Below are 16,184 nucleotides of genomic sequence, written 5' to 3' on the forward strand. Positions count from 1 at the left end.
AAGAATCAAATCCCAAGATTTATCTTCAGCTAACCGTTGCGTGTTTTTTTTTGTGTGGATATCACTACGACCACCATTTGATCTATTGTGATCTTATCCAGGTGTTGTTCCCCACTTCGTTGTTATTGCAGTATCGGCTATAGAGTGAGCGAACTGCTTATTATCCGTGCTTAAAGTGTCGGTGTGTTTTCACCCCTTTTTCCCTCTACGCTTCTTACTACTTTTCAACCAATCTAGCTCTAGAGCCAGGAAGCGCGGAGACTAGTTACAATTTGTCCTTGGACAAGAGGCTTCATTCGCACGTCGAGCAAGTATCATTCTTATAACCAGTCCCGGCTAAAGGCTTCATGGTCGGTAAAGCAGAGTTCAGCACAGAGTGAGGGTGTGTATGTGTTCCTTACTACTTATGCATTACCAATCTCGTTCCTATAACCAGGAAGCGGAACAAGCTATAATTTGCCCTTGAACAAGAGGCTTCATTCGCACCTCAAGCAAGTACCACTCTTCTTGCCCTGGCAAGAGGTTTTCATTGTTAGTAAATGCAGAATGCAGTAGGAAGGATGTGGAGGGGCCTGAGAATAAACCCATGCTAAATCACTTAACTTCGAATGGCCTGATTCTACTAAGATTCGAACCCACGACCACTCGCTTGTCAAAGCAGACTCGGTAACCTTGCGGCTACAGGGCCCCCCGTTGCGTGGTTTAAGGGTGCCCATCTCGCCCCGGGAAATGCTGCTCATTTTATCCCGGCAAAACGATATATTTTTGAAATGTTATAAAATATAAAAGAATCACTAGAAAATATTTTTAAACGATTCAACTGGGAAAGTACATGTTATTCAATCGTTATTGTAAAAGAGCTGTTATTTATTAATAAGCATCTTTTATTTATTTAAAATGCTTATTTTCTGATGGCAAAATGTAAGAAATCAAGGCTGTTAGAACGATTTCAACGATTATTTCATGGATATTTTCCAACAAGCGCATTATATTTTATGTTCAACGCCATAATATTACTTCATTTCGGTACAATTTAATAGTTTGTGCGAGTTTTTTAACCAAAAGCTTTTTCGCAGCTGTGAAATGAAGGGGTGCCTATCTTGCCCCGGGTCCCCCTACTACAACCTGCCTTAGCAGAAAGTCGCAATTTCCTACATGCATAAATATTCGTAGATCGGCCCCCGCTACTAAGATCTCGCTTATCCAAATAATGGGTAGTCAAAAGAGAAATACGCGAGAAATTATCGCAGACGTCAACCAATAGTAAACAATACTACAATCTTGTAGTACTATGAAAGCCACCTAGAAAAACAAAACCATACAGCTTCCATTCACATTTTCCCAGCCGATTTCGCATAATCTTTAACAACGATCGGGTGGTGTTTGTGCCTGTGCACCAGCAGCACACTTGGCATTTGATAGATTGATATGGGGTGAGACTGCTGGGGTTCGGTAGCGACCATAGCGACGAACCTCGTTCGACCTCTCCCTCTTTTTCTCCATCTCTCGTTTTGTCTGTAGGTCTCCATCGCCTTTGATTCACTAATCCAAGCCAGCGGCAAAATAGTTTCACCTGTGATCTCTTCGCGCTTGTTTGGATAGTTTGATTTCTCAGTGGCGCTTGGCTGTCGATAACAGTAATAATTTGCAGCTTATTAAATGAAAGTCAATTGATCGAGCTGGAGTGAAATGCTATTCTACGGTGCAAGATTAGTTGCATTCCTGCTGCCGCTGGTCATCCTTTTGGGATTAAGTGAAGCTGGTTCCATGTACTACAAGAAGGTTGCCAGTCAAAAATATGAACCTGGTGAGTTTTAGTGACGAATTCGGATCAAACAGGGTTTGTTCAGGTAGAGAAATACTAAGGTGGAGAGGGAAAGAGAAAGAGAGATCGCACACGACCTAAGTGGCTAAACAACTCACTCTTATTTGAATTCGATTGCGCGCTTCGTGTATAGATTGGGTGGCAGTGTCATCAACCGTCATTCCCCTTGCCGAATATCGTGTAAGCGTGGGCGCCGGCGATGGACTTAATGGCAAAGCTTCAGCAGCATTGGTGCCGGACGAATACAGACGTGCCTATCTGCGACACAAAAAGTTGACAGCGGGTAATAAGCTAAAACTACAAACTGGCAGGCATGCGGCAGAGGCAGCGGCACAGGTTCGAGAAGATCCCGATACACTCATAACTGGTGGGTTGTTTTGATTTGAGTCACCATGAATGATGATCTGGATTGGGTATTAAAACGTGTTTTTATTGGTTTGTTTCAGCACATAAGAAATTCTACGAGAAGAAGCAGAGCGGATATTGAACACTTTTGAATGAACAACTGACACAATATTAAAACACAATAAAATTAACGGTGTCACTAATTAAAAGATGTGTACTAACCAGTGTTGGGCACCGCTAATTCGCTAACCGGCCAATCGCGAAACGCTAATTACACTTTATAATTTATACTTAGACTAACCGAATTATTGCTGATCCATAATTCCAAATGTAGTACCGCGGTTTATTTTAAAATTAATAAACTGTACAGCATTTTATCCATTATAATTGGTTTTTATCTTAGTTTTATTAAGAAAAGCCGTGTAATAGATATAAAAGTGCGATTAGTGATTATAGACTAATCTCAAGTTTTTTAGTCTTGACCTTGAAATGAGCTCATACATATATATTAATATTTTTTGAAACGATGGTTCTACAATTGATGAAGGGACGGTAGGGGAAAGAAATGAAAATTTTTTGGTGAAGGAGGGGAAGAGCGGAAAGGAAGGGGGGGGGGGTATTGGTAGCTATGCTTGACAAGTAGTTGACAAGATTAGTGATTAGCGAAATTTCTACGAGTATCGAGCAAATTGTATCGGTTAACGAATTAGCGGTGCCCAACACTGACACTAACAATTTACTTTACATGTTTTAAGTTTCTAAAGCCATTACAAATATTTTATAAATTTTTTATCCTTCCGACGTTGGGCCACCGCTACTGACCGCTTTTCGGTCATTACATTGTTTGAAAGTCCATTTCAGTTTCGTGCTGGAAGCGTTAGTAATCTGTACTCATTTGTCGAGTTCTTTGGGCTATAGAGATCACAGGCAAAATAATTTTACACTTGCCCAATTTTTTTTGTCCACCGATTTTTAAACCCAGTATTACAAAAGAGTGCCTAAAGCTTTAAAAATATTTTGCAGTGGCCTAGCTATGATATTTATGCGATTATTAATCAGATTCGCCGTGTTGCCTTAAAATTATGCAGTTTTCACAATATTACTTTCTTCAAAAAAGAAATGTAGGGAACCAGCATTTTTTTAAATTAAACCTTTCTTGAGTTTTTAATAACCTAAATATGCATTTCAAAAACGAATAGCTAAACCAAAGTTACTACTTCAAAAAGTTCTCGTTGAACGTTTTATACAGTTTTTTAGCTTTCCGCGGGCCTAATCCGGCACAAAGCGACAATTTTTCCTCGCTGCTATTTATCATATTAGCCAATGTACCGTAGTTCTGTATCAACGTCATCGCATCGGTTTTGTTTACGGGTTTGATATTCGTTAGCGCACTAACCAACTGAAATCGATAGTTTTCGAGGTATTTCGATTAAAATCATGCAAGAAAACCTACCTTCTGGTAGGGAAACTGCTCCGCTCGCTCCATGATCAGGTCTGGTGGTTTGTTTTCGAACATTTTATATGTTTCGACAATCTTACCCGCCTCCTCTGCGTTCCAAGCCAGCATTAGTGTCAAATCCGCTAGCAAACATATTCGTGTCAGATGCTTCAAAGCGTTGTGTGGTTCTTGAATATCGATTTGTACCAGTAGCACTCGAAGCTCGTACATTTTCCCTAGCTGTTTCAGACGTCCGTGAATATAGTCCGGGTTCAGGTTGTGATAACGCAACGATATGTACAAAATACAGGTAGTAGCCCCGACCACGTAATCCGGAACGATATCATCGTACTCCCAGGGTATGTTTTGAATGGATTTAAGCAGCGGATTGCCTCGCTGTTTTGGATTCACGAGAACGCAATTACCTTTGTTGATTTTTGGTTGCTGTTGAATAACTGTACTGGAATTGCTAGATTCCGGTTCTGCTGTAGACAACTTTTTCGCAGGAGGCGGGAGGTCCAAATTTGCCAGCAGATCGTCATCACCAAGGGAGTCAATGAATAACGACATATCTACATTGTTGGAGGAAAATTAATCTATGCAAATATATCAAAATGAGCAACTTACGGATAGCACTGATGTATTATTTTATAAAATAAACACAAATAGATAAGTTTGATTTTCACGATATGCATCAAGCATTAAAAGAAAAGCTACTGTTTCTGTTTTGATGGCACTGAAGACTGAACAGTGAACACTGAACTGGTTGTTTACATTTGCAATCGACAATCGAGTGTTAATATCGATATCTGAGAATCGATACCATCGATAATGATTTCCAGTAGAGCGACTATATACAGAGTGGCGACAATGTTAAAATTGGAATGATAATTATCTGTCAGTGTCATTCCAATCGAGCAGACGACCTATCTAACGCGTATGCAGGAAAGAGAAAGAAAAACCTTGGAGAAACCACATTGCATACATTTGGGATGACTTGTCGCCACTCTGTATATAGTCACTCTACCAAAACCGACTCGAGGGCCACTAACCGTTTCAGTTATTTCTCCAAAAGCGACATCTGCATACAACTTGATAAACTAAACTATAATAGCGAATTCATAAATTAACCTGCCTCACACTCTAAAATGATTCTACCTGTAAATTGGTCGGATTTAGTTAAAGTTAGGTTGAAACTACTCAAAATGCCCTTAAAGTGTACAAACTCAGATTTTGAGTAGTTTTTCAACCAAAAAATTGGGTATTTTAGCGGTATATAAATTTTCACATATTATGGTAACATATTATGTCACTGTATCGTCACATGAAGACTTTTTCAAATTTGACGAGTGAATGTAATAAAAATAGCATTTTTTTAATTTAAAATTTTTTTTTGGGATAAGACGATAGCTGAAAAGTAACCCACTTTTCTTCTCAGCTCACCTCAGACAACACAGTGAATAGATAAACTATGGTCATCGGATGATACAGGTTTCATACGGGAGCTGTCAAAAGCTCGGTCAAAATGAAAAGCTCTATCAGAAAGATAGAAGGGAGGGAGAGAATTTCTGACATCATTTCAATCAATCAGCTTGGTTGATATCTGTCAAACAGCAAATCATTCTATTTTTGATTTTTATTAATTTTTTCATTAAATATTGACCTAGTTGAAATAAAAAAAGAACTGTTAGATGCAGAAAACGACGAGCTATCAAATAAGGTGAAAAAATCCACTTTTTTGAAAAAATTAAAATACCCAATTGGTAGTAGGAACTTAAAATTGCGTTATTTGTCATAGAGAATAATTCAATTATCGGTAGCAAGTAGCCAAAATTGGTTGAAATTTTTACCCAAAGTTTAAGTTTGTACACTTTAAGGGCATTTTGAGTAGTTTCAACCTAGCTTTAACTAAATCCGACCTATTTACAGGTAGAATCATTTAAGAGTGCAGGGCGATTAGCACTCAGTTTTATTCGAAGTGCTGTCAAAGCGTTGACAAATTAACCGAGATTGCATCCCGGTTAAACTGACAGCATTCAGTTAGAACTTCAAACCTTCCCAAATAACAACGGTAGCTGAATTGCAAGAGCAATGGCTGTTTACGGGTTGATTTAAGGCGATCAAAGCTGCATAAAGTAAGCACTTAAATGGTGTTTAAATAAGCGATGTTTAAGCTACTTTAAGTTTTTCAAACCAGTTCTCTCCCAAAAGCTCATAAACAAGCTTAATAGCGGATTTTTCTGCTAAACAATCTGCTTCTCAACAGCCATAAACATCAAACCGTTTTACGGCTGCTTAAAGGTGTTAAAATGTAGAGTGGAAGCTTTCATTAGGCTCACAGCTTTCAAACTACTTTAGGGTTGCTGAGAGGTGTTAAAGTGGCTTTACAAACTTCTACCAAGTTTTTTTTCGGCTCACAGCACACTTACTGTCAGATCATAGAATTTCGCAATTTGGCTGACAGCAAAAGCTTATCCGTTATCGACATTATCGACTGCTTCGCGCTAGGCTTCAGGTGTAAAGATATTCTCACTGCCTGTTCTGCAGATGCAAATGGGGCGGATCATACTGTGAGTGCTTATGGATCAAAAGATGGCGGGTTCAATTCCCGGAAAAAAAGATATGCATTTTTAATTAGCTAGCTTTACTTATACGAATTAAAGTTATTCGAAATTAAAAATATCGCGTTCGAAACATGTTTACAGCAAAATAAAAAAAGGCCGCGTTTCATTTTTTAAAATTTAAAGATAGATTTTTTTTGGCTGCATAAAGGTTGATGAAGCGTTGATTAAGCGACTGGAAAAGCAGATTGCAAAACTATTTCTCGTTCTAAAAATAGAATTGACAGCATTGCGCAAATTGGCTATTTAAAAGCGCAAAAAAGTTTCTATTAGGCTTCATTGCAGCTTCGAAAGCAGCTATTAATTAGCCTGAAGCTTGATAAAATCACCAGATTTAGATGTTTAAGAGCTGAAAAAAGGTTTTTATTTCTAAACCTAAACCATAGATCAGCCACAGGTTGAATAAAATCAGCTATAAAAGCGTTTGATCAGCCTGAAATTGTTACTTGAGATGCGCTTCAAACTGGATGCTGTCAGTTTAACCGAGATGCAATCTCGATTAATTTATGAACGCTTTGACAGCACTTCGATTAAAACTGAGTGCTAATCGACCTGAGCCAGGTTAATTTATGAATTCGCTATAATATCGTTTTTGTTTTTTAACCTGGATTAGTTCCAACTTGACCACTGAATAAACAAACATTTTCGAGAGAATAAACAAACGTTTTCAGGTTGTCAGTGTACATATTGCTCATGGCGGGGTTGAACCTGTAAAAATACCCAGAGCGAACCCATTGTCTAAAAACTTCAACCCAGAGCGAAACTAATAGCGAATTCATAAATTAACCTGGCTCAAGTCGATTAGCACTCAGTTTTAATCGAAGTGCTGTCAAAGCGTTCATAAATTAACCGAGATTGCATCTCGGTTAAACTGACAGCATTCAGTTTGAAGCGCAGGTTAAAACTGTCTAGCATTACGGTTTACGGGTCGATCTGTCAAACTGCCCGTATCGTTCATAAATTTCGGGTTGGAGTTAGCACGAACCCAGGTTAATTTATGAATTCGCTATAAGTTCAACCTGAGTGACAAATCAGAGGGGTTGTGTACAAGACACGACCGCATATATAGGTGACGCAAGAATACGTAAGTCTCTTTGTAGTGATATTGCTGTTGCAGTTGAAAACTGTAATAATCGACTCGCGACATTCGGTTTCATTCTTGTTCTGTGTGTCGCAACTACGTCGCACGTGGTGCGCTGTATAGCGCATCAATGTGAGATCACAGCGCACCACGTGCGACGTAGTTGCGACACACACAACAAGAATAAAAGCGAATGTCGCGAGTCGATTATTACGGTTTTCAACTGCAACAGCAATAGTAGCATGTATTCATGCTTGTAATCACCCCATTGGCAGGCAACCATGTTTTCGCCGCCAACATCTCGTGTGTGCGAAAATGAGATAGCATTTCATCACTTCGTTTCACTCGACTGCCAGCAGCTTGATTTGGGCCCGCTGTCAAATTTTGAGCCCAGGACATGCTGTCACTGACGTTCACTGCAGCTCGATATAGAGATGTCGATGGGGTGCTTGTAATCATTCGATTCTTCATGTATACATGCTACATGCGTTGTATGTAACATTTATCAAAATAGTAACATTGCATACGTTCAATTCTCAAAAGATTGTGCATTTGAAAACAATTTAACAAAATCAAGAACACAAACTATTGCTTTTCTGCTACCGTACTGAAATTAAAGATTGTTTTTATTACCCATGGTTCCCCACGTTGAAGGGATTTTACCAATTCAATCCTATTTTATCAACAGCACATCTTTTCACTACGCTTCTAATAAAACGGCAAGTATGCGTATTCATACAGAGTCGTATTATAACCGAACACTATAGCTGTAGCACATTTTTCCAACACAGATATCAAATTCGCCGAGGTTTAATCGTCTCGCAGTAAAGAATTTGCGATCTGTTGGGACAACGAACTTGTGTCATTTTTTCTGGCACACTTCCCTAACACAGACATCAAATTGGACTAGGTTTAATCGCATTCGTAAGAAATCTGTTGGCACGACGGGGCTTTGTCACTCTTTCTGGCGTACTTACCAAGCAAGGACATCAAAATGGTCTAGGTTTAACCGCGGTGTTAAGAAATCTTGTTGAAATGAGGAAACATTGTCACTTGTTTTGGCTTACTTCCCAAGCACAGATATCAAATTGGTATAGGTTTAGATCATCGCAAAGAATCTTCCAACCAATCACGAAGCGAGAATTCTGGTAAAACATAGGTTCATTATTTTCAATTTTTCAATAGTTCAACATCAAGAATCCATACTTTTCTTCATTTGGGTCAATTCTTAGAAGATTTTCCGATCGATTGGTGTAAGATTATTGAAAATCGATCAGAAAACCGCTGAGCTTTTAGCGCTCAAAACCATTTTTCGATTTTTTGGAATAGAGCTTGCTAATTTGCGGTTGTGTTGGTGGTTTGTTTTCCCCCAGTTTGTAAAATGTCATGGAAAAACCAACAGCAACAGCAACAAATCGCGTGTACGTATACGCGGCATAGTGTGCGTACGAAAGCTGTCAGCAATCTCAATGACACCCTATCTCAAAACTTGCCGTAAGATGTAGTCCTACGTCAAAAACAAAGAGTTTGACGGTCGTTCGATTGGAACGAGGGCGAACCTAGGTTGGATCTAAGCAAAAACAAAAACGCTAAAGTCATCCCTTCGTACAACTTTGCCTCCCAGTTGGCCTCGAGGTAAGACGCTGGTCTAATAAGCCAGTCGTCGTATGTTCAAATCTCGGCTGGGAGAGGCAGTTAGAGTCAAGAGAATCATAGCACTGACCCCGCACTGTCCTGTATTCTAACAGCTGGTTGTCGTATAAAAACAGAAGGTCAAATTTCGATAACGGAATTAGCACCCAGGCTTTTGCCTGTGAAGTAAGATGCAAGATGCATGTAATGTGTGGAGAAATTGCACCTCGAAATTTTACATGCATTTTAACTATTAGGCTCATACAAAATTATTATAAATATGTTACTTGAAAATTGCTGGACATTTTATCTATCCAGTGACATCCCAGATAACACAAAATCGTAATAGAAAGTTCACATTAAATCGTTTTCATGTCAATTTCACATTGGAATTGTATAATGATTAGAGTATGTTAAATCGAAGTGAACAATAAGTTGTTTTGCAGTCGTGCGTGTCTTCATATACAATTCATGACTGTGAATTATAAAGCAGGATAGACAATTGCAATATTTGATTATATCTTAATCATATATTCAGGAGTATTTAGTTGCGTGTTATAAAAACTGCGCAAAATAGAATTACAAATAGTTGTCAAAATTTTCGCACGTATGTCGCCTCCACTTTGGTACATATATGTTCTGCGTGCGGTTGGCTAGACTGGCTCCCACCAACGGTGCTAGCTCTTGGGGGCGCTAAAAGGGCTTGTATTAATATTCAGTAATGCATTAGCAATAACATTAAAAAACTTGACTGATTTTAGTAATTTTTCATGCCACATTATCAGTTGATTTGAACGCAACAGCCATGGCGAAAACAGTCAAACAACTGGCGCTTGATGCTTTGTTGCTGTTAAACGTATTGATGCTGTTTAACGTATTTTGATTCAAATTTTCGGATACAAAGTTTTTTAAAGAAAAACTGCCCTCATCATTTTCCTTTCTTTCTCGCTCTGTCGTCATTCTCTCTGCTCTCAATCCCTACAATCATGTCGGTTCGTCGGTGCTGCCACCTCCACCCCGTAGCGAAGAAGTTGGACATGGTAAAGCACTTCGTACCCGCTGAATATTTAGAACCAATCTGACATTTACCACATCCTCCCCCGCGAGAAAGTCGAACGCTGAAATTGAACGGAAGCGTGGTTCCGGACGCCCGACAGTCTTCCAAGAGATTACTGGAGGAGATAAACCGGTTAAAGATAAACGTTGTACCGACGATCACCAAATATGGTAGAATCAATATATATAGAAGGCCAGTGTCGTTGCAGTGCTCGTGGTAAACATCACACATTTGAAAATTATGTATTTACATTGTATGTGCATATGTGTGAGTGCTCGATTCGAAACGGTCATTGTCAAACTGAAAAAGGAACCCAATAAAAAATTCTTCCTGCTTTTCCGTAAGATAAATCACCCGATTTGGTCGTTTCGGAGTATTTCGCCGGCAAGAAAAATTTTCTATTGGGCAATTTGACATTGTTGTTCCCGTATCCAAGACACGAACCTGTTTGCCACCAAAATATCCATGAAACACCAGCGACACTGGCATTCTATATATATATTGATTATACTCCAAATATCCCAACGTCTATCAACTGCAACAAATAGGAGAGTTTTGGGTGAAACTCAAACGGAGCATTTACTTAAATAATTTTGTTGCCAAAATGGAGAAGGAGCTGATTGCCAAGGTCACGAAAGAGTTGAATAATATGCCGACGTCTATCTTTTGATCGGCCATTGCAAAGTTTCCGTTGAACCGCTGTAGAGCCATTTGGCAAGGCGTCGAAACATTGTTATAGAAGACTTAATTAACACAGGCTTTCAGGAAAATCTGTTACATTGAATTAGCTTTTGTAATTTTTTCATCATCATCCGAAATGAGTCCATTTTTTTTTTCTAATATATATGTTAAGTGCAGTGAAGTATTGGATGAGAGGCGGATTCGAAAAAATGATAATCGCGGAGAAAACACTGATTTAGGAAACGAGGGGATGCCAAATTGGGCTTCCGCCATGGCGCCACAATGTCACGCTACGGCTCTGGTTCAGTATTATAGTATCAGTATCTATTGTGCTTTTACTTGATCGTTGGATTCCAAGGGTAGTTCAGTTGCTGTTTCAAACGTTTCGAAGGTAAAAATTGATAAAAGTGGCAGCACAGCTCATAATGGTTTATCGCTATAACTGGCAACACAGGCTCATTACGTCTGGCATTACAGAATACCCAAAACCCAACCAATAGCATTTACAATATCAGTAACATTCGATTATGCTAGGCGCGGACCGGGAGCCAAAGGGCCCACCGGGCCTTTGAGATTAGGGGCCCCAGTCCAATATTCTCATGACAGTAAAAACGGCAAAAAACGGCATCTGCTCAAGAGACAAGCATTACAAGGACAGTACATCGAATAATTATGGGCTCCATTTTGTAAGTCATGTCGTGCAACTTGACTCGACTCAGTCATTGGCGAGTGTCGGGGAGTGTAGAGTACGGGGAGAACAGGCAGCATAGCGACTCGATGCAAACAAAACAAACTGACTCATCATTAGGACCGAGTCACCATCTTTTAGCGTGTGCGTCATATTAGCGGTTCATGGTATTTTAGTTTGGACGCATTTTTCTTCAACCCCATTCTCGATTCTTTGAGTTTTAGTTTGTTCAGCCACCACCACAGATGTTGTTCTATCGATATTATTCATTTCATCGGCAGAGCAGACGAAGTAACTAGATTTGCTGAAGATTGTGCCTGTGTGTTGCTCCGCTCATAACATCTTGTAGCGGCATGTTGAACAGCCCACATGAGGGACCATCACGTTGACAAAGTCCCCTGTGAGGTTAGAATGGCCATTATTTTACGGTCGATGGTATTATCATTGTGCGTCGAAGTCTGTATTCATGAACTTTTTGGAGGATCTGCCGCAGCATGAATATTTGTTTCGTTACTTACCGTCCTTCAGCGAACCCGGAAGAGCACTGTCCACATTCTGATGAGTGCCACTGTGCATCTTTGTCACCAACGCAACGTTTTCCTCTTCTATCACCCATTTATATTTTTGCAGATTTTAAGTTCTAGGGTTAATTCTAGATAGAATTAACAAAAGGGCGAATGTCGCAAATGTAAACAAAACGGGTGAGAGTTATTTTTTGCTGGGCCAGCATAGGAAAATCAACCCTCACTCGGTTTGTTTACGCTTGCGACATTCACCCTTTTGTTAATTCTATCTTCAATTACATACAAAATTGTAAGTATCAAATAAGTTGATTTTATAAAAGATCGGATCTCAACAGTTCTATATATGGTCGGTGTTAAGTAGCTTACTTCGTACTATATGAGTAGCTTACTGCGCCTACAACAGAGAAAAGAATCTAGAGACCAGGATTCCTGCTTTTAGAATCCAGAGGATTCTTATTTCATAGTGCAGGCGATTCCCGTACCGACCCTAGGATTCAACTCTCGAATTCTCCTATAAGAGTCCTGCTTCTATAAGCAAGATATTCTGTGCGAATTCTCTGCTCAATTCCTTCACACGATTCCAATGCGAGGCATCCCAGAGACTCTGCTCGAATCGTTTTGATCCCTCCTGGTAGAGCTGCGGAAAAAAGAACCCACCTTGTAAAAAACGCAGAGTACGTGCGGTCCAGAGGAGAGGTTCGCCAGCAACAACACACGGAGTTTATATAAAACGGTGAGGTGCAAGAATTTTGTCATGCCTGTAATGTGCAATGATAGTGCTGACAACCTGCTTACTGACAAAATGACGGTAGCAGCCGGATGGAAGAGTATTTCTAGACACTGTTGAATGGAGAAGTAAACACGAAGATCAGCAGGTATAGGATAAGAATTGTGAGCGATGGCCAAGCTGTGGAGCCACCAGCACCGGAGGAGGTTGTGAAGGCAATCAGTTAGCTAAAAACGATAAGGTTGCTGGAAAGGATGGTATCCTGGCTGAACTTTTAAAAGCGAACCAATCCGCCGCATCATTGTCAGGGTATGGGTGGTAAATAAATATCGGAAGAGTGGTTGATTGGCCTCATTGCCCATAATTTTAAAAACGGACATCGACTCGAGAGTAAAAATTATCGAGAAATTACATTGCTCAAGTCTGCCTATAAGGTTCCCTCCCTATCCTGTGTTGTAGACTGAGACCGTTAGTGGAGTTCTTCGTCGGCGAGTGCCAAGTTGGTTGTCATAAAGGTCGCTCCATGATGGATCAGATATTAACTCTGCGTCTAGTAACTGACGAGGTTCGGGAGTACAACTAGCAGACTTATCATCTTTTTGTAGATTTTATAGCAGCCTACGATTCAGTCAAACGAAATATGAGCTGTCGCAGTTAACGCTAGGACATGGTTTTCCTACAGAACTAGTTACGTTGATTCGTGTGACGTTGGATGAGTAGAAATTATGAGTCAGAATAGCGGATGAGACCTGACATGCTTCTTGATTTTGCAGATGACCTTGATATCACCGAAATCAGCAGTAGACCAGGGAAAGAAGCCTTTAGACCATTTAATTGGGAAATTAACACTGCCAAAACGAAGTATATGGAAGTATAGCAGAACGAACGGGAACGTGGAAGTCCAAATGGTGTTGGTGCGGTTGGTGCCGAAGAGGAACTGAATGGGGAACGATATGCAGTACAGTACCGCCCCGCTAATCCGACAAATTTATAGCCGGATTAGCGAATTTTGACTCGATAATCCGACAGTCAAACTGACGTCAGCGTGAGTTTGAAATGTGGTTTTGTTTACATCCATACGTAAACAACTCCGGAAATTTTTGAAAATATTTGTCGTAAGAACGCAATAACTATGTTTTATACTCAGTAATGCTCAATTTCGTCAACAAAATACTTTGAAATTCTTAGTTAGTGTCGAAATAAGTGCAAGCACATCAGTCTATTGAGAATAGCAATGAAAATATTATGGCCATAGCAAACGTGAACGTAGTTAGAAGCAGTACCATTTCCATTTAGTTAGAAAGAGTGCCATTCTGACGCCAAACGAAGGTAGTGTTCGATTGAAAGAAGTCAAGTTCAATACTTTTTAATTCGGAATTTTCCGGATTAGCGAGATCCGGACTATTGAGTCGTCGGATTATTGGGTGTCGGATTAGCGGGGGGATACTGTAGTAAGTGAATTCATATATTTTGGTATGCTAGTGACCATGTGACAACGCTGTAAGTCGCAAAATATAACGACTAATCGCAGCTTGGAATTGGGCTTTCTACGTATTACGTTTTGTAGCTAAAGTCCCGTAGCTTGCAAATTGACAATTTTGACTTAAAATTTGGGCCCCAACGCTGAATTTTCAATCATCAAATCCCATGATTTCATAAATCATGGGCCCCAGCAATTGAACATTCGTGAGTCGTAAAAAGTGTTTGATTGAAATAGAAATTTAGGTTTAAAGTTCGAGGCCCCAACAGTCAGTCCCATTTGAAGCTGAATTTTCAATCATCAAATCGGATGATTTCATAAATTATGGGCCCCAGTATAATTGAACATTCGTGAGTCGTAAAAAGAATTTAACTGAAATAAAAATTTTGGAAAATCTCGTTTCATGCAACGTCGAAATTTTTACTGGGTGCCCACCGGGCATATGCCCGGTTGCCCGGTTGGTCAGTCCGGCCCTGGATTAAGCTAACAAAATTCCAGATTGGAATGTTTATTTTCCTTTAATGGATTCGGGGTTTACATTAGGATAACGACCGGAATTCTTGAGTGTTTCTTATGAAGAGAGTCCACTAATGGTGTGATTTTTTTTGCATTGGTAACCTTATAATGGACCCTCGCTTGTTAAAAATATCAAAATTACGGCTCTAGTAAACGAATGCAACTAAATGTTATAAACTAAAATGTGTGTTATGTGTAGTTCTTCCTGTTTCTTGTTAGTAATCCTCAGAAATAAGATTTTGATTATCAAATAAAATTTTGTAATACTGAACTTTTGTAATTTATGATTATTTTTTGCCATGTTATAGGATGTACCCGGGTAAAAAATGATACGGATATGCAAAATTTGTACAAAATTTAAACTCTCCCAACTTCTACAATATAGGGTATGTTGCTGCTTCGTCGTAACTGCCTATTCCCGTCCTATCCAACACAAATTATTAAAAATATCAGCGTTTTTTATGACACACAATGCATAACTAGTTATTCCTTAATATTTTAGTTTGTTGACTATCATACGCGCTCAATCGAAGTGAACTGAGAGTTTAAATGCTTTTTTTCATTAAAGAATTCCTACGACGAATTTAAGAAATAAATAAAGTTAGTTGCGTAATTTCAATAAAATGCTTTAATAATCGCTTTTTAGTGATTTCAAAGCGCACTGATCGGAAGATAAGTGTGTTTGAGTCAAATCAGCACAAGAACTTTTGGAGTATTCATCAAATTCATCCAAGAAATGATGAAAATTAGAGTGGCTTTACTTATTACTACGGGAATTAGAAATAAACCCTAAGACATTTTTAGATGAAATCAATTTATTGCATTCGACAGGGAAATTTTTAGTTTCTAATTCCAGATTCTGGTTTTTTCAAAATGTTTCGAGATTCGCAGTGGACAGTGGATACCGGAGATATTCCGAGTTATACAGGGGTTTGTCAAAAATTGAGTTTTTTCATTGCTTGTAAATATTCTCTTACGTATATATTTAATCCGAAAACTAGAATCAATTCGCAGTCGACTGAAGAACGGAAATGGTTAGAGTTAAAAATCTACTTTTTTGACATTTTTATTGTTTGCAGAGTACGTACATCTATGAAATGCTTTTCGATAGAAATGGTCAATAGACTACTATATTTCGGAACGGCTCAATTATATTTGAATCGTAAATTATGTTAAATATTGGAGCTAGAGATAGGATAAACTTTTAATGATTTGCAAGAATGTCCGGTCTACTCGAATTTGCATGCCACTTTGTCTGAAATTAATTGAAATTTTCGGTTCTACAAATCCCCAATGCGCACGCGAAAACATTGACGATGTTAGCAGGGAAGGTGTGGTTGAAACGCGCCCTAGCAAATATTTTTCAAACTTTTATTTAGTTAGTATTTATTTCTAGTGTTCCTACTACTATAACCTCTTCATTGTAAGTGTGAAGCTCCCCCAGTTACTGACTGTATTGATGATTCATGTTTTTGCGTAGCTCGTTTTTATTCAATGGGAAATATGCAACAGCGGGTTACCGTTTCGGCGTTTTCGCCATCGCTTCGCATCAGTCGCAGTTGACCATTC

At 39.2% G+C, this 16,184-nt stretch overlaps 2 protein-coding genes across 2 annotated transcripts; one reads left to right on the forward strand and one right to left on the reverse strand.

Moving 5' to 3' along the window:
* The first annotated feature begins 1,434 nt into the window (after nucleotides 1-1,434).
* On the forward strand, nucleotides 1,435-2,537 carry LOC128732486 (uncharacterized). Its single transcript, XM_053825744.1, has 3 exons — nucleotides 1,435-1,807; nucleotides 1,959-2,192; nucleotides 2,272-2,537. Exons 1-3 carry the CDS (start codon nucleotides 1,690-1,692, stop codon nucleotides 2,310-2,312), a joined length of 393 nt encoding a protein of 130 aa, XP_053681719.1. The 5' UTR covers nucleotides 1,435-1,689; the 3' UTR covers nucleotides 2,313-2,537.
* Nucleotides 2,538-3,326: 789 nt separating this feature from the next.
* On the reverse strand, nucleotides 3,327-4,333 carry LOC128745323 (DNA excision repair protein ERCC-1). Its single transcript, XM_053842363.1, has 3 exons — nucleotides 4,236-4,333; nucleotides 3,624-4,180; nucleotides 3,327-3,569 (listed from the first exon to the last, which is right to left on the reverse strand). The coding sequence occupies exons 2-3, from the start codon at nucleotides 4,176-4,178 to the stop codon at nucleotides 3,384-3,386; spliced, it is 741 nt and encodes a 246-aa protein (XP_053698338.1). The 5' UTR covers nucleotides 4,179-4,180; nucleotides 4,236-4,333; the 3' UTR covers nucleotides 3,327-3,383.
* Nucleotides 4,334-16,184: the final 11,851 nt, after the last annotated feature.

Source organism: Sabethes cyaneus, chromosome 1 (genome assembly GCF_943734655.1).
Source record: "Sabethes cyaneus chromosome 1, idSabCyanKW18_F2, whole genome shotgun sequence".
Lineage (NCBI taxonomy): Eukaryota > Metazoa > Arthropoda > Insecta > Diptera > Culicidae > Sabethes > Sabethes cyaneus.